The sequence below is a fragment of the Rhinoraja longicauda genome, chromosome 8 (genome assembly GCF_053455715.1).
Source record: "Rhinoraja longicauda isolate Sanriku21f chromosome 8, sRhiLon1.1, whole genome shotgun sequence".
NCBI classification, from domain to species: Eukaryota; Metazoa; Chordata; class Chondrichthyes; order Rajiformes; family Arhynchobatidae; genus Rhinoraja; species Rhinoraja longicauda.
In genome coordinates this window covers 71,641,034-71,664,760 of record NC_135960.1, presented here as the reverse complement: position 1 = coordinate 71,664,760, position 23,727 = coordinate 71,641,034, and the positions used below count along the sequence as shown (strand labels likewise).

At 44.2% G+C, this 23,727-nt stretch overlaps 1 protein-coding gene across 11 annotated transcripts in view; it reads left to right on the top strand.

The window, feature by feature from the left end:
- The window catches only part of pikfyve (phosphoinositide kinase, FYVE finger containing), a 101,894-nt gene that overhangs the window by 3,177 nt on the left and 74,990 nt on the right, over positions 1–23,727 (top strand). For 10 of the 11 annotated variants that reach the window (XM_078404229.1, XM_078404236.1, XM_078404235.1 and 7 more), the window contains exons 2-5: positions 6,041–6,218; positions 7,231–7,422; positions 18,786–18,904; positions 21,228–21,399. In XM_078404229.1, the coding sequence (XP_078260355.1) occupies positions 6,050–6,218; positions 7,231–7,422; positions 18,786–18,904; positions 21,228–21,399 (652 nt within the window). In that variant the 5' untranslated portion in view covers positions 6,041–6,049. The remainder of the gene's footprint in view (positions 1–6,040; positions 6,219–7,230; positions 7,423–18,785; positions 18,905–21,227; positions 21,400–23,727) is intronic. The other variant, XM_078404230.1, reaches the window with a different exon arrangement.

Below are 23,727 nucleotides of genomic sequence, written 5' to 3'. Positions count from 1 at the left end.
ATCTCCTCATCTTCTAAGGAAGCAGAGGTGTTGATGTGCTTCCTTTACAATTGCATCAATGTGCTGGGTCCAGGATAGATCTTCAGAGATGTGTACATTCATGGATTTAAGGTTTATGTCTCTCCAGCACAGTCCCATCGATGAAGACAAGTTTTGTGGATCCTTTCGGTCAACAATCAGTTCCTTGGTTCTACTGGCTTTTGAGGGCTGGTTTGTTTTTCTGGCATCATTCGGTCAGTTGATTGATCTTCCCCCTCCACTCTGACTCATCGTCATCTGTAATTTGTCCAACAGCGGTGGACGAACGGAGTTGGAACTGTGTCTGGCTACACACTCTTGGGTATAGTGTGAATAGAGCAGAGGGCTGAGCACGCAGCTTTAAGGGTTGCTGGAATCTTGAGTGAAAATCGAACTGCTGGAGGAATTCAGGGGTCAGGCAGCATCTGATCGAAAATGGACAGATGATATTTCAGGTCGGGAACCTTCTTCAAAACAAGATGCAGCTAAATATTTTTGAAGACTTTTGCTATTTGTTGGTCATAGATATTTTCCTTTGACTTCATACCAAAATATTCTCTTCACATGCACAATACCCCAAGTTCCTCAGACTAAAATATCTAATTTTTTTCAGTTTAATATACCTTAGTCAGTGAGAAGGCAATTGAAATCAGTTCCCTTTAAACCCACTAAACTCTGTAGAAATATCCTGAAAGAAATACGCAACTTTTGTGTATGCACATTAATAGCATCGTCAGATTCACAACATAAGTTAGGGGACATCATTTTGTTCAGCTCTGTTTCAATATGTGCTGTTGACAATTATCAACAAGCATTCCAAAATGATTTCTTCTCATTCAATGAAAGGTCTACACCTAGTCGTAGTTTCACATGCTGTAGATGTTATTTTATTGGAGACCATAATAGTTCTTCTTGCGTTTGAGGGAACAGAAGTTATGAAGCTGCTTCTGCTGTCTCTGTTTGTTGTCGTTCGTCTGACTGAGGTCAGTTGACAGGGCTCACCACGGGGAGGTCGACAACATGAGCCCCACCATAATAGTTCAGAATAGCTTAAGTCCTGAATTTTGGGATGTTTAATCCACTTTGAATCACCCAGGCATTGTATTTCTTGACGTAGCCTTGGCTCTTAGTAATACTTCCAACATTGGTTAATTTATATTGAGCTATCTGGAAAAGAAAGTAATGTTGAAAAACAAGATGTTGATGATTTTGCAAATGGGAAACTGGAAAGGAAAATTGATTTCTAATGAACTTCAGCATTCTTAATTCTGCCCTCCCATCACCCATTTTTATGCTGCTCACCCACCCAGTTTCATCCACCACCACACACATTTCACCCATAGGTTTTCACCACCCCGTGACAGATGAGATGACATCTTGGGTCAGGGCACTTTTTTAGGTTTTCCCCCCCATCAATCGACTCCAATTTATTTAAGTCTTCTGCGTGCCATACTTGATGAAATGCTGCCTTGATGGCAGTTCACTCTATAGTTCATCTCTTGTCCATGTTTGGACCAAAATTGTATTGCGGTCAAGAGTTGAGTGACTTTAGCAGAACCCAAACTGAGCAGGTTGTTGCTAAGCAAGTGCTGTTTGATAGCACCATCGATTTTCTTTTCAATCACTTGGCTGATGATGAAGATTAGATTAATTGGGCAGTCGGATTTGTCCTGCTTCTTGTGGCCAGGACATACCTGGCCATTTTTTCACATTTTCAGGTAGGTGCCAGTGTTGTAGCTATACTGGGACAATTTGACCAAGGACAAGCAAGTTCTGAAGCACATGTCTTCAATGTTATTGCTGGAATATTGTCAGGGCCGTCAGTCTATGCTGTATCTTTATGTTTAGCTGTTTCTTGATAACGTGGAGTGTATCAAATTGGCTGAAAGCTGTCATCTGTTTTGCTGGGTACCACTGGAGTAGGTTGCGATGGATTGCCTCCATGGCACCTTGCTGAAGGTCTTGCCAATGCTTCAGCTTTCACTTTTGCACTGATCTGCTAGGCACCCTCGACATTAGAAATTGTGAAATTTGTGGAATCGCATCTTTCAGTGAGTTATTGAATGGTCCACTTCTGTTCACAAGTCGGTGTGGCAGGACTGCAGAGCTTGGATCTGATCTTCAGGTTACAGGATTGTTTGTGTCTGTCTATTATATGTTGTTTTCTGGTCCTGTCTTATAGCTTCACCAGGGTGATTCATCATTCTGAAGTATGTCCAGCGTTGTTCCTGGTGTGTCCTCTGAATTCTTCATTGAACCAGCATTCGTCCCCCTGATTTGCTGTTGACGTTAGAGCTGGGGATATGCCAGGCAATAAGGTTGTTGATTATGGTTGCATATAATTCTGATGCTGTTGAATGCCTGCAGTGCCAGGGGAGAGTTGCTTGATTTGTTTGAGGATTAAATATCTACGTCAAGTCAAGTCAAGTTTATTTGTCACATACATATACAAGATGTGCAGTGAAATGAAAGTGGCAACGCCTGCGGATTGTGCTAAACTACAAAATAATAGAAAAAAATCTTTTAACACAAAATAAATGAATACAGTAAATTAAATTAGTCCCTGGTGATATAAGAGTTAACAGTCCTGATGGCCTGTGGGAAGAAACTCCGTCTCATCCTCTGTTTTCACAGCGTGACAGCGGATGCGTTTGCCTGACCGTAGCAGCTGGAACAGTCCGTTGCTGGGGTGGTAGGGCTCCCCCATAATGTTGCTGGCTCTGGATCTGCACCTCCTGATGTATAGGTCCTGCAGGGGGGTGAATGTAGTTCCCATAGTGCGTTCAGCCGATCGCACTATTCTCCGCAGAGCCTTCCTGTCCTGGGCAGAGCTATTCCCAAACCAGATTGTGATGTTCCCGGACAAGATGCTTTCTACAGCCCCAGAGTAGAAGCACTGAAGGATCCTCAGAGAACTCTAAATTTCCTCAACTGTCTGAGGTGGTAAAGGTGCTGCCTTGCCTTACCAGTACGGCAATGTGTGTTGTCCATGTCTTATCCTCTGTGATGTGGACTCCCAGGTATTTAAAGCTGCTCACCCTATCCACAGTAATTCCATTTAACTCCAGTGGCGTGTACGTCCTCGGATGTTGAGCCCTTCTAAAGTCTATAATCAGCTCCTTAGTTTTTGTGACATTCAAGAGGAGGCTGTTGTCCTGACACCAGAGTGCCAGATCAGCCACCTCCTTCCGGTAGGCCTTCTCATCGTTATCGGAGATCAGGCCCACCACCACAGTGTCATCAGCAAACTTGATGATGGAGTTGGAGCTGAACCTGGCCACACAGTCATGTGTGTACAGGGAGTACAGTAGGGGGCTAAGGACGCAACCCTGGGGGGATCCTGTGTTCAGGGTGAGGGGGTTAGAAGTATGTCTCCCCATCTTGACCACTTGGGGCCTGGCGGTGAGAAAGTCCAGGACCCAGGCACACAGGGGAGTGTTAAGCCTCAGTTTCAGCAGCTTCTCAGCCAGTCTGGTGGGGACTATTGTGTTGAAAGCTGAACTAAAATCAATGAACAGCATCGTCACATAGCCCCCCTTCTGGCTGTCCAGATGAGAGAGAGCGGTGTGCAGAACCTGGGAGACCGCATCATCCGTGGATCTGTTCGGACGGTATGTGAACTGCAGCGTGTCCATATTGCGAGGGAGGAAGGCACAGATGTGGTTCTTGATCAGCCTCTCGAAGCATTTCATGACCACCGAGGTGAGGGCCACCGGTCGATAGTCATTCAAACAAGCTGGAGAGGCATTCTTTGGCACTGGTACGATGATGGATCTTTTGAAGCATGCAGGGACCACGGACTTGGCCAAGGAGAGGTTGAATATTGTGGTGAGCACTGGAACAACCTAAGTAGCACAAGACTTTAGTACTCGCCCAGATATACCATCTGGGCCTCCAGCTTTCCTCGTGTTTGCACGCGTCAGAGCCCTCCTCACGTCGTGCTCGGACACCGAGAATGCCTGCACACCCGAGCGGCTAGCCAGCGCGCTGGCGGTGTTGTTTTTAGACGGCGAGCTAGGGGTAATGTTGCCCGTCTCGAACTGTGCGTAGTAGTTCAAGTCATCAGCTAAGGAGGTGCCGGCACTTCCGGTTGAGGGGGGATGCACCGGTAGTTAGTTATAGTCCGTAGCCCCTGCCAAAGGCGCCTGGTGTCCTGCTGCTCCATCTGCGACTCCATCCTGTCCCTGTACCTTCATTTTGCGTCCTTCACCACCCTTCGCAGTCGGTAGGACTCTACCTTGTAGTCGTCCATGTTGCCGGATGCCAGGCCAGAGTTGTAAGCAGCGGTGCGAGCATTCAAGGCAACGCGAATAGACCTGTCCATCCAGGGTTTTTGATTAGGAAAGATACTGACCCTTACCGTTGGGACGATGTTATCGGTTATTGTTGCAATGAAGTCCGTAACCACTTCCGCAAACTTATTGACGTCTGGAACTTGCTTGGAACATATTCCAGTCGACATTGTTCAGTGCATCTTGCAGCATGGCCTCTGAATGGTCAGACCACTGCTTTACGTCCCTCGTCACCGCCGTTTCCCGTATTATCCGTTGTTTATACTCCGGCAGCAGGAAAATGGCAGTGTGGTCAGATTTTCCAAAAGGAGGGAGAGGAACGGCCTTATAGCCTTTCCTGAACGGCGTGTAGCAGTGGTCCAAAGTTATTTCCCCCCTGGTGACACACGTGATGTGTTGGCAGAAGTTAGGCATGATCTTTTTGAGATTTGCCCTATTGAAATCTCCAGCCACCACCACAGCCGCATCGGGGTTCTTGTTTTGGTGTCGACACACCACATCGTGCAGGGCCGACAGTGCCACGTCGGTGTCCGCATGCGGTGGAATATAGACGGCTGTGATGATCACCGAGCTGAACTCCCGGGGAAGGTAGAATGGACGGCATGAGATAGTCAGATGCTCCCGGTCTGGCGAGCAGGAAGGAGAAAGCGTCTTAATATTTCCAGGATGGCACCAGTTGTTGTTGGTCATGAGCAAACTCCTCCACCCTTGGATTTTCCGGATTCTTCCGTTCTGTCCGCACAGAAAACAGTGAAGGACTCGGTTGGGTAGATCACCTGATCCGGCACCAGCGGGGTCAGCCATGTCTCGGTCAGACAGAAGATGTTGCAGTCTCTTATGGCCCGCTGGAATCTTATCCTCGCCCTGAGGTCATCCAGCTTGTTCTCCCGGGACTGGACGTTCGCCAGCAGGATGCTGGGCAGAGGTGGACAGAAGGCTTGGGCTCTCAGCCTATTCTGAATCCCCCCCCCCCTCCCGCCTTCCTCGATATTTTCTCAGACTTTTTCTCGGAACCGCGCTCCCATTGTTGTTGCCGCGGCGGCTCTTTTGATCACCGTTGACCACGCTGGATCGGTGAGTACAGTGTCTAATAAATCTTCGGTTACGCTAAGGTTTCGTTTTACGAGAGTTTTCCAGTCGTACGTTATTAGTGTTAGTGTGTTAGTACTTAAAACTAAATTTTTAAAGAATATACAAGTTAAAAAAACATACAATCTCCGCGGGCGTTCCACGACGGCGACTGGACTCGGCCGTGCCATTGTTGTAGGTATCTATGATATGTATCTATGTGTTTCTGTATCTAAGCAATTAGGAATAATTTTTATGTACTTGGATCTCTTGTGTCTACCTGAGATAAAAGACGTGCTTCACTTTATGGTGGTCTGCATGGTGGTGCACCGGTAGAGTTGCTGCCTTACAGTACCAGAGAGCTGGGTTCAATCCTGACTATGGGTGCTGTCTGTATGGAGTTTTTTTTTAATGTTCTCGTAAGCTCTGGTTTCCCCTCACACTCCAAAGACATACAGGTTTGTAGGCTAATTGGCTTGGTAAAATTGTCCCTAGTGTTAGTGTGTGGGGATTGCAGGTTGGCGCGGACTCAGTGGGCCAGAGTGCTGTATCTCTAAACTAAAAACTAAACTAAACTAAACTTTAAACTCACAAACTCACTGAGTCACTGGTGCAAGTTTAATCTTTAATTTTTGTTGGAATTAATCATTTTTTTCTTTCAGGTGATTAGGATGGCAGAGGAGAAGTTAACATCTGCTCTGGGTCTTGGTAATGAACAGTCTCGCTCCCCCACAAGCCCATCACATCTTACCCATTTCAAACCTCTGACTCCAGATCAAGATGAACCTCCCTTCAAATCTGCCTATAGCTCATTTGTAAGCCTTTTCCGTTTTAGCAAAGGTGAGAAGAAGACCCATCTCTGAAAAATAAGCTGAAATGCTAACAGTTGTGTGTTTGTGTCGTATAAATTGTATGTTAGAGAGGTGTTTTCAATTCCAAGCTCTGATAATTATTGATAAAACTTTGATAAATATTGTTTAGCAATTGAGTCATGGAGTCATACGTGTGGAAACAGGCCCTTTGGCCTAACTTGCCCATGCTAACCAACATGCCTGAGCTACGCTCATCCCACCTGCCGTATCCCTCTAAACTATCCTATCCATGCACCTGTCTCAATGTTTTTAAAGGTTTTGATAGTCCCTTCCCTTCCTTCTCCTGCAGTTCATTCCATATACCTACCACCCATTGTGTAAAAAAAAAAGTTGTCTCCCGGGTTCCTATTAAATCTTTCCCCCAATTACCTTAAACCTAGCTCCTCTGGTTCTGGATTCCCCTACTCTGGGTAAAAGACTGTGCATTTACCCTATCTATTCCTCTATTACCCAATCTATACCTCAATAAGATTACCCCCCTCCTCCTCCTTCGCTCCAAGGAATAAAGCCCGAGCCTGCTTAACCTCTCCCAATAACTCAGTAGCTCAGGCACTCGAGTCCTGGCAACATCCTTGTAAATCTTCTCTGCACCCATTCCAGCTCAACAACATCTTTTCCTATAACAGGGTGACCAAAGCTGAACACAATACTCTAAATGTGGCCTCACCAATGTCTTGTCCAATTGATACAATTGGCACTGACATAGATCAATCGTAATATGGGGATGATTTCTTTTAAATATTGGGGAGAAGAGTAAATTAGTGAACCACCAATTCAGAACAGATATTATAAAGAAGAGAATAAAAACTAAACACCTAATTAATGCATTAACTTGAAAAATCTTGACGTATTTTGCTTTAGTAATGTTTCTGTGAATCTTTGCATCCATTATAAAATTAGAATTGTTATTTTGGTAGTGTTATCGTATAAGGCTGCAAAATAAACTCCCTGTCTTGTTTTGCTTTTCCCTCGGATGTCAGATGATGGAAGACCTAATTCTTCATACAAGTCGGAGCTACCGCAGCATGAACCACAAGTTACAGGAATAAATTGGTCCAACCACCAAAATGATGGCCAACCATATTTAAGGACACCACCTTCCTACAATAAACAATGCACAGGAGAAAACAGGAGAGCATCTAGTGCATCAATAGTCAAATCTCAAGGTGCAGGTAAAATCTTGGTGCAAGTATTTAAATTGCATCAAAGACATTGTGTGTCTCCATATCACATTATGTTTAAAAATTATGACTCATTTGGTAAATTGGTTATTTTACTACTTGCAATCAGCTTTAACACCACAACCTCTTTAAATTCTCTTTGAATGACTATCTAAATAGTCTAAACCCCCCACAAATGCTATAAAGCAGCTGTGTATCTGCCTTTTCACTCATTTATAAATTGCATATTTAAATCATTCCAGTTCTATTTGTGTTATTATTAATATATCACAAAATGGTTAATCTGGTAAATTAAAGTTTATTTTTCGACAGCATGTTGAGTAAAATTACTCTCACATTTACATTTTTCCTTTGCTTTATTTCAACTTTTATGTACATCCTTGTGCAAATTAATTGTATCAAGCATACACTCAGATATAACAAGTCAATATACATGTCACCGGACTACCTTTTATTCATTATCATCACACCATTATGTCTTTAGAACGTCAAGAATGTTTTATTGCCATATCTCCTGAAACGGAACAATGAAATTCATACTTGCAGCAGCACATGTAAACATAGTACTCTGGAATAATAGTGCAAAGATAAAAATAATGCCCTCAAGTCTCTGTGGTCCAGACCTTATTTTGAGGTTATAGTGTTTAATAGCCTAATGGTTGTAGGGAGGAATCTGGTCCTGAACCTAGATGTTACAGTTTTCAGGCTCCAATACCTTCTTCCCGATGGCTCTAGGTGAAGTGAGAGTGTAGCCAGGGTGGTGTGGGTCTCTGATGGTGGATGCCATTTTGTAGCAGTGACTGTAGATCCTTTCAATGATGGGGTGGTCAGTGCTCACCATTTTTTGCAACCTTCTTCGTTCCTGAACATTTGAGTTGCAGAACCAGACCGTGATACAACCAGTCAATATGTTCTCTACTGTACACCTGTAGAAGTTCTAGAGATTATTCATTGACATACCAAATCTCCAAGGCATTGATGGGCTTCCTTTATGAGTGCATCACTGTGCTGGGTCCAGGACAGATCTTCAGAGATGAGTACTCCCAGGACTATTTTCAGTTTTTGACTCTTTCCACCACCATCACGTTGATGAAGACAGGTTTGTGGATCCTCGGCCTTCCTCTTCCAAAGTCAACAATCAGTTCCTTGGTTTTACTGATGTTGAGAGCAGGGTTGTTGTGCTGGCACTATTTGGTCAGTCGATCGATCTCTCTCATATGCTCTGACTCATCATCACCTGTAATACTTCCCAAAACGGCAGTGTTGTCAGAGATTTTGAAGATGGAGTTGGAACTGTGTTGGGCTACACAGTCGTGAGTTTAGAGAGAGTAGAGCAGGGGGCTGAGCACAAACCATTGAGGTGCTCCTGTGCTGATGGTTATCGAGGAGGAAGTGTTGCTGCCAATTTGTACAGAGTGTGGTCTGTGATGAGGAAGTCGACAATCAAGCTGCAGAGGGATGTATAGAGACTCTGTCCCGTGAGCTTGGTAAGCAATTTGAAGGGGATGATTGTGTCGAAGGTTGAGTTGCAGTCTATCAGCAGCAGCCTGACATATGTGTTTTTGTTGTCTGAGTGGTCCAGTACAGGCCTCATCTCTTAGAGTTGTCCACCTTCTGCAGTTGCACCTGCCTATTCTCATGGGAGATCGTGATCAGGCGATAGTGATCCAATTTCTGATGCTTGTTTAACAATCCTGCATACAGAAGCTTGGATCACCCCTACCAACTTTGAGGCCTCTTGCTGTGACTTCAAACAACATTAATGCAAGGTTATGATCTTTGTTCGCCTCTTTGGAGTGATATCCATTTTATGAATTGCTTGACGAGTTCTTATCAAATGATGATAAAACAGTGGGCAGATTATGCAATACTGACTGACCCAATGTTGATGCAATATTTTTATTTTGTTTTTAATTTATTTTGAATGTTATCGGTTTTAAATATAAGGACAAACAGTGTACATGGAAACTCATCATATGATAAAATAACAAAATCAGCCCAAGGTTCAATTAATTTGCTCAAGAATATATATGAATGATTAAAACCGGTCATTAATTTTCTTGTTCCCTATGCTTAATTGAGGGTATCATTTTAATTTTTACAGTCGCAGCTCTCTCTGAACGTATGAAGTTCACTATTGACAGCAAAAATGTGAAATGCATTTATCTGCAACCCCGCTTCCATGATAACTTGGTTGTTTGGATTTAGAACTGGCTTACTCAGAGAAGGAAGAGGGTTCTCATGGAAGGTGTAATTCTGGCTGGAGGTCTGTGACCAATAGAGGTCTATGACCAGTAGAGTTCAGCAGGGATCTTTGCTCTGTTTGTTGCATAGATATAAACGACTTGGATATAAATATAGACAAGTATTTATTCACAAAATGCTGGAGTAACTCAGCAGGTCAGGCAGCATCTTGGGAGAGAAGGATTGGGCGACGTTTCGGGTCGAGACCCTTCTTCAGACTGAAGTCAGGGGGGCGGGACACAGGAAGGATATAGGTGGAGAAAGGAAGATAGAGGGAGATAGACAATAGACAATAGGTGCAGGAGGAGGCCATTCGGCCCTTCGAGCCAGCACCACCATTCAATGTGATCATGGCTGATCATTCTCAATCAGTACCCTGTTCCTGCCTTCTCCCCATACCCCCTGACTCCGCTATCCTTAAGAGCTCTATCTAGCTCTCTCTTGAATGCATGCAGAGAATTGGCCTCCACTGCCTTCTGAGGCAGAGAATTCCACAGATTCACAACTCTCTGACTGAAAAGGTTTTTCCTCATCTCAGTTCTAATTGGCCTACCCCTTATTCTTAAACTGTGGCCCCTTGTTCTGGACTCCCCCAACATTGGGAACATGTTTCCTGCCTCAAACGTGTCCAACCCCTTAATAATCTTATACGTTTCGATAAGATCTCCTCCCATCCTTCTAAATTCCAGTGTATACAAGCCTAGTCGCTCCAGTCTTTCAACATATGATTGTCCCGCCATTCCGGGAATTAACCTAGGAAACCTATGCTGCACGCCCTCAATAGCAAGAATATCCTTCCTCAAATTTGGAGACCAAAACTGCACACAGTACTCCAGGTGTGGTCTCACTAGGGCCCTGTACAACTGCAGAAGGACTTCTTTGCTCCTATACTCAACTCCTCTTGATCTGGGAAGGGGGAGGGGAAGAGAGGGACAGAGGAACTATCTAATGTTGGAGAAGTGGATGTTCATACCACTGGGCTGTAAGCTGCCCAAGCGAAATATGAGGTGCTGTTCCTCCAATTTCCGGTGGGCCTCACTATGGCACTGGAGGAGGCCCATGACAGAAAGGTCAGACTGGGAGTGGGTGGGGGAGTTGAAGTGCTCGGCCACCGGGAGATCAGATTGGCGAACGCGGACCGAGCGCAGGTGTTGAGCGAAGCGATCGCCGAGCCTGCGTTTGGTTTCGCCGATGTAAATAAGTTGACATCTGGAGCAGCGGATGCAATAGATGAGGTTGGAGGAGGTGCAGGTGAACCTTTGTCTCACCTGGAAAGACTGTTTGGGTCCTTGGATGGAGTTGAGGGGGGAGGTAAAGGGACAGGTGTTGCATCTCGTGCGGTTGCAGGGGAAAGAGCCCGGGGATGGGGTGGTTTGGGTAGGAAGGGACGAGTGGACCAGGGAGTTACGGAGGGAACGGTCTCTGCGGAACGCAGAAAGGGGAGGGGATGGGAAGATGTGGCCAGTAGTGGGGTCCCGTTGTAGGTGACGGAAATGTTGGCGGATGATTTGTTGGATACGCTGGCTGGTGGGGTGGAAGGTGAGAACGAGGGGGATTCTGTCCTTGTTACGAGTGGGGGGAGGGGGAGCAAGAGCGGAGCTTCGGGATGTAGAAGAGACCCTAGTGAGAGCTTCATCTATAAGGGAAGAGGGGAAGCCCCGTTTCCTGAAGAATGAGGACATCTCCGATGCCCTAGTGTGAAACACCTCATCCCGGGCGCAGATGCGGCGTAGACGGAGGAATTGGGAGTAGGGGATAGACTTTTTGCAGGAGACGGGGTGGGAGGAAGTGTAGTCCAGATAGCTGTGCGAGTCAGTGGGTTTATAGTAGATGTCAGTCACTAGTCTGTCTCCTGTGATGGAGATGGTGAGGTCCAGAAACGGGAGGGAGATGTCGTAGATAGTCCAGGTATATTTAAGGGCAGGATGGAAATTGGAAGTAAAGTGTATGAAGTCAGTGAGTTCTGCATGGGCAGTCGTCGATAGAGTTCGGGGATGGGGCCGATGTACGCCCGGAACAGGGATTGTTCGACGTACCCGACAAAGAGGCAGGCATAGCTAGGGCCCATGCGAGTGCCCATAGCTAAGCCTCTGGTTTGGAGGAAGTGGGAGAAGTCAAAGGAGTTGTTAAGGGAAAGAACCAGCTCTGCTAGGCGGAGGAGAGTGTTAGTAGATGGGGATTGGCTGGTTCTACGGTCGAGGAAGAAACGGAGGGCTTCGAGACCACCCTTGTGGGGGATGGAAGTGTAGAGTGACTGGACATGCGTGGTAAAGATGAGGGAGTGGGGGCCTGGAAACCGGATGTTATCGAGGAGACGGAGAGCGTGTGAGGTGTCTTGGACGTAGGTGGGGAGGGATTTAACCAGGGGGATAGGATGGAGTCCTCCAACCTCATCTATTGCATCCGCTGCTCCAGATGTCAACTTATTTACATCGGCGAAACCAAGCGCAGGCTCGGCGATCGCTTCGCTCAACACCTGCGCTCGGTCCGCGTTAAACAAACTGATCTCCCGGTGGCCGAGCACTTCAACTCCCCCTCCCACTCCCAGTCTGACCTTTGTGTCATGGGCCTCCTCCAGTGCCATAGTGAGGCCCACCGGAAATTGGAGGAACAGCACCTCATATTTCGCTTAGGCAGCTTGCAGCCCAGCGGTATGAACGTCGACTTCTCCAACTTTAGGTAGTTCCTCTGTCCCTCTCTTCCCCTCCCCTTCCCAGATCTCCCTCTATCTTCCTGTCTCCACCTATATCCTTCCTTTGTCCCGCCCCCCCTGACATCAGTCTGAAGAAGGGTCTCGACCCGAAACGTCGCCCATTCCTTCTCTCCTGAGATGCTGCCTGACCTGCTGAGTTACTCCAGCATTTTGTGAATAAATACCTTTGATTTGTACCAGCATCTGCAGTTATTTTCTTATAATATAGACAAGTAAATTAGTAAGTTTGCAGACGACACCAAAATTGGTGGAGTAGAGGACAACGAGGAAGATTGTCAGGGCATACAAAGGAGATATAGATCTTCTACACAAATGGATGGAAAAATGGCAGATGGAGTTTAATTCTAGCAATTGTGAGGTGTTGCACTTTGGGAGGTCGAATGTAAAAGGAAAATTTACAGTTAATGGAAGTCCCTTAACAGTATTGATATTCGTGGGATCTTTATGTCCAAGTCCATAGCTTCCTGGAGATGGCAACACAAGTAGATCGGGTAGTAAAGAAGGTATACGGAATGCCTAGTTTCATAGATCAGTGTAGGAGTCAGGAAGTCATGATGCTGGTTTACAGGACTTGGGTTATGCCGCATTTGGTATATTGTGTATTGGTGCTGATCTCCCCATTATAGTAAGAATGTGGAGGCTTTGGAGTGAGTGCAGAATAGGGTTATCAGTATGTTGCCTGGTTTAGAAGGTATTAGCTATAAGGAGAGTTTGGATAAATTTGGCTTGTTTTCTCTGGAGCGTTGAAGGCTGAGGAGATGCCAGGTAGAAATATATCAAATTATGAGAGGTATATATAGGGTAGACAGTGAGAACCTTTTTCCCAGGTGGCAATGTTAAAGACGAGAGGGCATAGTTTTAATGTGAGAGGGGCAACGTTTGAAGGAGATGTGCTAGGCAAGTTTTATTTTACACACTGTGGTGAATGACTGAAATGTATTGCCTGGGGTGATGGTGGGCGGCACGGTAGCACAGCGGTAGAGTTGCTGCTTTACAGCGAATGCAGCGCCGGAGACTCAGGTTCGATCCTGACTACGGGTGCTGCACTGTAAGGAGTTTGTACGTTCTCCCCGTGACCTGCGTGGGTTTTCTCCGAGATCTTCGGTTTCCTCCCACACTCCAAAGACGTACAGGTATGTAGGTTAATTGGCTGGGTAAAATGTAAAAAATTGTCCCTAGTGGGTGTAGGATAGTGTTAATGTACGGGGATCGCTGGGCGGCACGGACTTGGAGGGCCGAAAAGGCCTGTTTCCGGCTGTATATATATGATATGATATGATATGATATGATAGTGGTATTTAAGAGACTTTTATATTGGCACATGGATATGCAGGGAATTGATGGATATGGATCACATGCAGGCAGAGGAAATTAGTTTAACTTGGCATCATGATTGGCTCAGAAATTATGGTGTTAGGGCTTGTTACTGTGCTCTACAGTTCTGTGCTATGTTTTGTACTGTCATTGTTTGAGATCTGGCCCAATACTGTAATTGTACATATTTGAAACTGTTGGAATGGAATGTATATGGAGTCATGAGTGTACAGGGAGTGTAGTAAGAGGCTGAATAAGCAGTCTTGTTGGACTTCGGTGTTGATGATTATCGTGGAGGATGTTTTGGTGCCTATCCTCACAGATTGCAGTCTGCAGGTCTGGAAGTCAAAAGGAGTGCTGAGTCCCAAGTCCCAGAGTTTGGAGATGAGTTTGTTTAAAATTATGGTGTTAATGGTGGAGATAAGGTCAATAGATAGTCTGCATGGGTGTCCTTGCTATCTAGATGTTCCAGGGATGAATGTCGAGCCAGGGAGATGGCGTCTTCCAAGCTCTGGTTTCAGCAGTAGGTGAATTGCAATGGACCTAAGCTGCTTGGAAGACTGGAATTGATGTGTGATGTGGCCAGCTTCTCAAAGTACTCAATGGTAAATGTCAGAGAAGTAGTCATTTGCACAAAACCTTGCTTTGGCATCATTCAATGGTGGTTGGCTTTAGGGAAGTGGGAACCTCAGATTGCAGTGGGGAAAAGTTAAAGATATCTGCTAATACTACTGCCAACTGGTCCATGCATGTTCCGAGGACATGGTTAGGAACTCCATCCGGGCCAGTCGCTTTCTACAGGTTCATTCTCAGGAAGGCCGATCTGACATCTGCAATGGTGACGAAGGTATCACAAAATGCTGGAGTAACTCAGCGGGTCAGGCAGCATCTCTGGAGAGAAGGAATGGGTGACGTTTCGAGTCGAGACCCTTCTTCAGACTGCAATGGTAACCTGAGGTTGTCAGTGCGGTGACATCACTTCATTTTAAAATGAGCATAGAATATTGAGCTGACTGGGGAGGGATGCGTTGTTGCCAACGTCGTGTCAGCCCGCCTCCACTTGGTAGCCCGATATAACATGCAAGCCTTGTGGCAATCAACGGGTGCCTGTGTGGTTAGTTTGGGACTCTAGGTTGGTCTGGTATTGTCGCTTGGCATCTCTGGTGGCTTGCAAAGGCCAACCGTAGATTTCCTGTATAGGTCAAGGTCACCTCACTTCATAGCAAGGCTATTGGTAGCTGTGTACAGTTAGCCAGCCCATTGTGAGCTTCACGCCAAATGGAATGGGATGTAAACTGCTGTCAGGATAGCCAAAGTAAATTCCAGTGGCAGGCAGTAGGGACGGCACTTTACCATTAGGTCTTCCAAGTTTGAAGAGCAGAGCCTTGCCAGGACTACCATGTCCAAACACCACGAGACGTTGAATAGGCAGCAGACCTTCTCACCCCTCTATCTTGCTTGGCACGTCATGTGTATATCCAGCGATCTGAGAAACTTAGTTGAAGCAGGTGTGAGCCATATATCTGTAAAATAGCACACTGCAGTCTCTCTGTTCCCTTGGGTGTTGAGTCCAGCTTTGTTTATCCAGCCTATTGGATGTTTGCCAGGAGTATGCTGATACTGGGGAGATTTAAAACTGTATTGTTTCAGTCTCATTTGCAGACCAGCGCATGTCCCATGCTGTTTCAGGTCAGGCCCCGGATTCCATGTGCGGAGTCAATCATTGCGGGAAGTAGGTGGTGTGCCTGGTGGGGCCTGGGAGTCAGGTTGTGGCATCGGGCACTGCAGAGGGTCGGGCTCTCAACCATGTTGAGCTTCATTTTTGGATTGTTGTGTTAGGCACTCTGACGTTGGGCCCTATGTTCAGGTGGACCTCTGGCGAGTTGAGATCGGCTTCGCCCGCTGAATATTGCTTTTGTCTGGGCCAGGCCTTTGAAAAGCTGGGGAGTAGTTGGTCTGTCCTGGAAGCTGCATGTATGATTGTAGAGAACATTTTTAGTCATTCTGATAGCCTTATAATTGTTGTACATTTATAAATGTACAACGATTATCATAGATGCAAGGAACATCTGCAAGGAAGGCAGCCTGCAAAGAAACACTGTGAACAAGTACCATCTTGGACAGTTACCAACCATGTTCAAATTTCTAAATTTAATACAGGTCTACTACAGTATTGCAAAACAAAGTACTGCAGATGTTGGAAATCTGAAATTAGAACAATTGATTAAAGGTCTTGATGAAAGGCCCTAGCTGTATTTGCAGTATTTACTGTTTTTAATTTTTTTCCTATAGCATGTATTCTAGAAGTGACTTGAAGTGGCATTTCTCATATCATTGGTGTATGGTTCATAAGCAGGAATAAATGATTAAAAGTGCATATAGAGGTACTAATAATAAAACATCAAATATCTACACTCGTAGAATTAAGTGCATTTAAAAAAATGTTATACAAGCTGAACAAATTACATACATAACTCATTTTTTAAGACTTTTGAGCCTTGTGGCGCCGTTAGCGATGGCAGTCTCGCTGGTCTGTCTGTCTTTTCGTCTTTTTTGTTATTTTTAGTATGTTTTCAAAAGTATGTGTTAATGTTCTCTGGTTTGTTTTTTTTGGGGAGGGTGTCAGGGGAAACTTTTTTTTTCAATCACTTACCTTGCCGGAGATCCGATTGTTTTCCGGGTCGTATCTCCGGTCACTCTGAGGCCTAACATCATGGAGCTGGCGGCCTTGCTCGAGACTGACTTTGAGCCCCACTGCGTGCTGTAGACTTACCATCGGAGCCAGCTATCCCTTGCCGTGGATCGACGCTCCAATCGTGGCCTGTGGATTTCAACATCGAGGAGCTCGCAGTCTCGGGTAGAGACCAGACTCTGATCGCCTGGCAAGGGGAGCTGAAATCCCCCCGATGCGGAAGCTTGATCGCCCCAATGCGGGGATCCTAACCGCCGGCTGCGGGAGCCAAGATCGCCCCGATAACAGAAGGCACAAGGCCCCCAATGGCGGAGGACAAAGAAGGGAAGAGATTGAACCTTTTTTTTCGCCTTCCATCACAGTGAGGAATGTGGAGGAGTCACTGTGGTGGATGTTCATGTTAAAATGTATTTTGTGTGTTTTGCTTTTTATTGGTATGACTATGGCAAATCAAATTCCTCTTATGTTGCAAAACATACTTGGCTAATAAAGTATGATTATGATTATGATTATGATGACCTTGTATATTTGGCTATCTTTGAAGACATGTACATGGTGCTTATTGCAGCCATCTCCCTTCCTCGTGCTTGCCTTCCTCATATTTGCATGCAAGTATTGAGCATCAAATGAGAGAACAAACTTTGTCATTTAAGACTGAGATTATTTCACTTTATTTATTTTGAAGAATAGTTTGAAAAATGTAAAACAGCTTTCTTTTACTCTATTATCCCGTAAGATTTTACCAACTGACACGTGGAAACAAAGAAACTCTAAACCAAGGTTTAGTACAACTTAATCTTTATTAGCACTTGAGTTACTATATGTGTATCACAAACGTCCAATAACTTGATGTTTGATTTGCAGTTCCAGCCTTCTTTGAGTTTCAAACTTTGAGTCCTCATCCCGCAATGGCTGCCCCTGGGTTGTTGCTCTTAATGTTATCTTTGCAAATCTTCTTAAAGTTTCCTTTACTCCTTACTCTTAGAATTTTCTTCCATTTCCTTCACCTGACTGATGTTGGGTTCACAGATCTGTAGTTCCCTGGTTTGTTCTCGCAACCCTTTTAAAATAAAGGCACAATGTTAGTGACCCTTGTGTGATCTGGCACCTCATTGCATGGCTGAGGAAAGGCCGGCAATTTCTCCTCTTGCTTCTCACAACGTCGTAGGATACACTTCCTCAATTCCCATAGATTTATCTGCCTCATCACTGACAGCACCTCCTCTCTGGTGAAGTATGTTTCAGCGTATCACTATTCTCGTTCCTGACACCCCAGCTTCCATGATCTTCTTTACAGTAAATTACAGAAGAAAGTTATTCACTTAAGACCCCACTATTTCCTGTGCTCCACACAGAGATGACCACACTGATCCTGAACTGACCACTGACCTATTCTCTTCCTAGTTGCCCTTTTTGTTCTTAATATGCTTATTTAGTCTCTTAGGCTATCTTGTGTCCTCATTTAGTCCTCTTGACCGACTTAAGTGTGCTTCTACATCCATTGACAGTACTCCAAGGGATTGGCCTGATCCCAGATAACAGTTTATCCTCATGAACAGAAACATCCCCTCCCCCACCCTCCTTGCAGTGGATCAAGGTATTAGCTAATTTATTTACTGCAATTGTTTCAGTAAATGTTGGGATTTTTTTTAATAAATCCCCTTTTTACTTAAACGTTACCAATTTATATTCAGAAGGTATTATGGCAAGATTAACAACTGGCTTAATCAGTGCCTTAGCCAGTTGTCAGTTTTCTCTGTTATTTCAGAAACAAGGCTTGTTATGCCTCCCCTCCCCGCTGCTGTGAACTGATATTATGTGGCATCAGCACTCGTCAGACAGGAACTGCCATCAAGAATTAGGCCCACCAGAAAGTGCAGAAACAGACTTGCCAATACCTTTTGCCAATAGTTTGGACTTGCCAATACCTTTTTTAAACTCCTAGTTTCTTTGTTTTCATATTGTATTAAAAGATTTACACTGTTGTGATTTGTAAATCCCAGCGATAAAGCAACTTATTCTGTAGCTGCCATGTTCCATTTGAGGTGTTTTCAATATTGATGGTGAATGAATATGAATAGGCATCTTTTCCATTTGTCTATTGGGCGATGCTATTTACCTTGCGTTTTTCTTTTATGTGAGGAGCTATCTTATTTTAGAGTTTTGCCATCAACAGCGAACAAGATCATTGGTTTAAATCCCATGTGACATAATGTACAAGGTATTAATTGTAACTGGCATGTGTGCTGACTTGTTTTAATCAGAGGAAATCAAGAACCATTCAGCGCCTCAAAAAATTGAATTGCATTATAAAAAGGTACTTTAATCAAAATATTCTATTTCCTGTTGTAGTGCGTTATGCTTAAGATTGCTTCTGGTTTTATTAATCAGATTGTCATAGGAAGCCAGATGTTTCTATGGGTAGCCATGATCCTCGATCAGCAGTACAACTGAGGAGCCTTACTACAGTTTTAAAGCGTTTGAAAGAAATAATGGAAGGCAAAAGCCAGGTACAGTACACAATAAAAATAAGATTACCAATGTAATGTAACATATACAGTGCATTTAGAAAGTATTCAGACCTCTTCACTTTTTCCATATTTTGTTACGTTACAGCCTTACTTTAACATGGATTACATTTTTTTTATCATCAAACTACACACAATACCTCAGAATGAAGAAGTGAAAACAGGTGTTTAGAAATGTTTGCAAAGTAATTAAAAAGAAATAACTGAAATATCACAATAACATAAGTATTCAGGCCCTTTGCTATGATACTCAAAATTGAGCTTAGGTTCATCCTGTTTCCATTGATTATCCTTGAGATGTTTCTGCAACTTGATTGGAGTCCACCAGTGGTAACTTAAATTGATTGGACATGATTTGGAAAGGCACATACCTGTCTATACAAGGTTCCACAGTTGACAGTGCATGTCAGAGCAAAAACCAAGCCATGAAGATGAAGGAATTGTCCGTAGACATCCGAGACAGGATTGTGTCGAGACACGGATCTGGGGAAAGGTATGCAACAATTTCTGCAGCATTGCAGGTCCCGAAGAGCACAGTGGCCTCCGTCATTCTTAAATGGAAGAACTTTGGAACCACCAGGACTCTTCATAGAGCTGGCTGCCCAGTCAAACTGAGCAATCGGGGGAGAAGGGCCTTGGTCAGGGAGGTGACCAAGAACCCGATGGTCACTCTGACAGAGCTCCAGAGTTCCTCTGAAGATGGGAGAACCTTCCAGAAGGTCAACTATATCTGCAGCACTCCATCAATCAGGCCTTTATGGTAGAGTGGCCAGACAGAAGCCACTCCTCATTAAAAGACACATGACAGCCAGCTTGGAGTTTGCCAAAAGGCACCTGAAGACCCTCAGACCATGAGAAACAAGATTCTCTGGTCTGATGAAACCAAGATTGAACTCTTTGCCAAGCGTCACGTCTAGAGGAAACCAGGTCTCGTCACTTGTCCAATACCATACCTATGGTGAAGCATGGTGGTGGCAGCATCATGCTGTGGGGATGTTTTTCAGTGGCAGGAACTGGGAGACTAGTCAGGACTGAAGGAAGATGAACGGGGCAAAGTACAGAGAGATCCTTGAAGAAAAGCTGCTCCAGAGGGTTCTGGACCTCAGACTGGGGCAGAGGTTCACCTTCCAACAGGACAACGACCCTAAGCACACAGCCAAGACAACGCAGGAGTGGCTTCGTGACAAGTCTGTATATGTCCTTGAGTGGCCCAGCCAGAGCCCGGACTTGAACCCGATCGAACATCTCTGGAGGGACCTGAAAATAGCCGTGCATTGATGCTCCCCATCCAACTTGACAGAGCTTAAGAGGATCTGCAGAGAAGAATGGGAGAAATTACCCAAATACAGGTGTGCCAAGCCTGTAGCGTCATACCCAAGAAGACTTGAGGCTGTAATCGCTGTCAAAGGTGCCTCAACAAAGTACTGAGTAAAGGGTCTGAATACTTATGTAAATGTGATATTTCAGTTATTTCTTTTTAATTACTTTGAAAATATTTCTAAACACCTGTTTCCGCTTTTTTATTGTGGGATATTGTATGTAGATTGATGATTAAAAAAAATGAATTTAACCCATTTTAAAAGGTTGTAACGTAACAAAATGTGGAAAAAGTGAAGGAGTCTGAATACTTTCTGAATGCACTGTAAAGGCAAAAGAACAAAGAAGCTCAACAGGCATGAATGGCTTCAGTAAGATGAAATATATGCGGACTTTAGAAAGGATCAAGTAGCAATTTGGCAGAAACTACAAACGCACACAAGATTCTGACAGTAAAAGTGTAGAAATGAGGAACTGCAGATGGTGGTTTACAAAAAAAACACAGTGCTGGACTAACTCAGCAGATCAGGCAGCATCCGTGGAGAACACAGAAGAAAATTTCAAACAATGCTATATGCAATTCCCCAAACCTTTTATGCTCAGTTGATTTACTTTCAACAGACTGTCCAAAATATGTGTGCATGCATAGCTATTGTGCTATAGTTTATAAGGAGCAGCACAGTGGTGTAGAGGTAGAACCGCTGCCTGACAGCGCCAGAGACCCGAGTTCGATCCTGACTACGGGTGCTGTCTGAATGGAGTTTGTACGTTCTCTCCGTGACCTACGTGGGTTTTCTCCGGGTGCTCCGGTTTCCTCCCACACTCCAAACACCTGCAGGTTTGAAGGTTAATTGGCTTCAGTAAAATAGTCCCTCGTGTTTAGGATAGTGTTAGTGTAAATGGTGATCGGTGGTCAGTGCGGACTCGGCGGACGGAAGGGCCTGTTTGTGTGCTGTATCTCTAAAGTAGTGTTTGCTTTCTAATATAGGACACTGACTTGAAGCAGTACTGGATGCCAGACAGTCAGTGCAAAGAGTGTTATGACTGCAGTGACAAGTTTACCACCTTTAGACGTCGACACCACTGCCGTTTATGTGGACAGATCTTCTGCAGTCGTTGCTGCAATCAAGAAATACCTGGGAAATTCATGGGTTATGCTGGTAAGTGAATTGTGAACCTATTTTCAGAGATTAAATCTTTGGCTACATACCAAGATTAATCAGGTTAAGCATCTGGGTAGGACAAATTACAGTTTTTACACATTAAAGTGGAACAAACAACTGGATAAATGCAGCCAACCCGTTGCTATTATAATAAAATTTAATAGAAAGGAACCGCAGATGGTTTATATCAAAGATAGGCACATAATGCTGGAGTAATTTAGCGGGTCAGGCAGTATCTCTAGAAAAAATGGATAGGTGATATTTTGGATCAGGACCCTGCTAATCTGTCTGAAGAATGGTACAACTTGAAACGTCACCTCTTCATTTTCCCCAAAGATGCTGTCTGACCCGCGAAGTTACTCCAGCATTTTGTGTCTATCTTCGGTTGCTATTATACTTTATTGCATATGGGCAGTGAAATTACTGATTATTATAGAAACATTTTAGAATGGAGATATTTCGATAATATGACTTAATAATTTCTGGGTGATGAATGGTGATTTGGTGTGGAATGCATTACCCAGTCAAGCCTTCAACATCGTCGGGTCAATTCAGATATCACAAAATGAGAATGATTACCCTTCACTCCATACTACCATTAAGTAGTCATCAGTATTGCTGACAAGCATATTTGATGGTCATGTTTGATTAATGTGCCTTAACTATGACCTTATTTGTTTGTTGCTATTGTCCATTCTCTCCAGGATATTTGCATCCTAATAATTTTGAGGTGACTTAATTTAATAACCAGGTCTTTGTAACTTGCCTCTTGCTTTGCCCCTGTTGATGAATACGTTTGACTTCAACTGTGGATCTGACTGCAGTTGGATAAGATAATTTTCATTAAAAGTGATTAAAATTATAATTTTATTCAAATGATAATCATTTTACCTTAACTTTACTTTTCTCTTCATCTTTCCTGGATCTCTCTCCAGCTGTCACACTTCCCTTCATAGCCAGCCTCTTTATCTGAACTTAAGAGTATTCAACATTTTTTATTCCATCTGAAAATACCAAATTCTTTTGAACTCTGTATTTGCTGATCTACACTGACCTGCAGTGCCTTTAAACGAGGCACTTTCGGGGACTATTTATTCTGGTGCATGTCACCACATTGCCACTTATATAAGAAGAATGTGTCAGGCATACAACATGGAAGCAGCCCTCCAAGACCATGCCAACCATCGAGCACACATTTTTTGTTTTATACTCCCCATGTTCCTATCAAGTTCCCCAGAAGATACAGAAGATCTTGCCTTGAGGATAGAACCGTTTTGCAAGGAACTGGCATATCTTGTGTTGATACCTATCTTTATGCATTTGTATAAAGCAAAATCATCTTGCAGTGGTTGACAAACAATTTATAGTTTATCTAAATAAGGCTCATGCTTGTGCAAAATAGGTCCACTAACCTATCAAAGTGAATCCATTTATTATCGGTCTGAAACGTGGGAACATTTGAATATATAAACTGGGAACTCCATGGCCACTTAATCCCTTGAATCTGTCTCTGCCATTCAAAATGACAGTGGCTGGACTAAGTGTAAGCTCTGTTCCGCATTCCAACCTCTCTGAACCACCATTATCATTTAAGCAGGTCAGGCAGCCTCCCTGGAGAACATGGATAGGTGACTTTTCAGTCGGGAACCTCTTCAGAAACGTCACTTATCAATGTTCTCCAGAGATGCTGCCTGACCCACTGAGTTACTCCACCACTTTGTCTTTTTTTGTACACCAGCATCTGCAATTCCTTTTATTTCTGTATCATTTAAGCATCTTGCTTGTCAGGAATCTCTTGACCTCTATTAAAAAAATATTAGACTGCTGCTAATGCCTTTTGAAGACCTGGGATATTTTGCAACATTAAAGAAGGCATGCAATGCTAAATTCTGGTGATCTATTTATTCTGGTGCATGTCAGACTCTGAATGATCAATTCAATTATACTTTATTATCACATGTAGCTAGGTTTTGTTTTGTATACAGCCCGGTAAACCCCCCACTGGGTTCCCCATCATTATCGGCAGCTCTCCGCCGGGTCCCTCATCGTTCAGGGCTGCCGAGAACAAAGGGGGGACCCGACAGAGTGGTCGTGGAGAATGAAGGGGGAACTCGGTGAGGGAGGGGGTGCCTGCTGCCACGTGCGGAGGCAGGTGGTAGTAGATAGGACTGGTTGGTGAACTTTTGCAACTTTAGCACCAAAACTTGTGTACTGCCTAGGTGAGTTTTGCTCATGATTTTACCGGGTTGTTTGCAAAACCAAACAACATTATTTTGCAACAAAACATGCTCTGAGTGGGAAGAAAAGGTTCATTTTGTCTACACT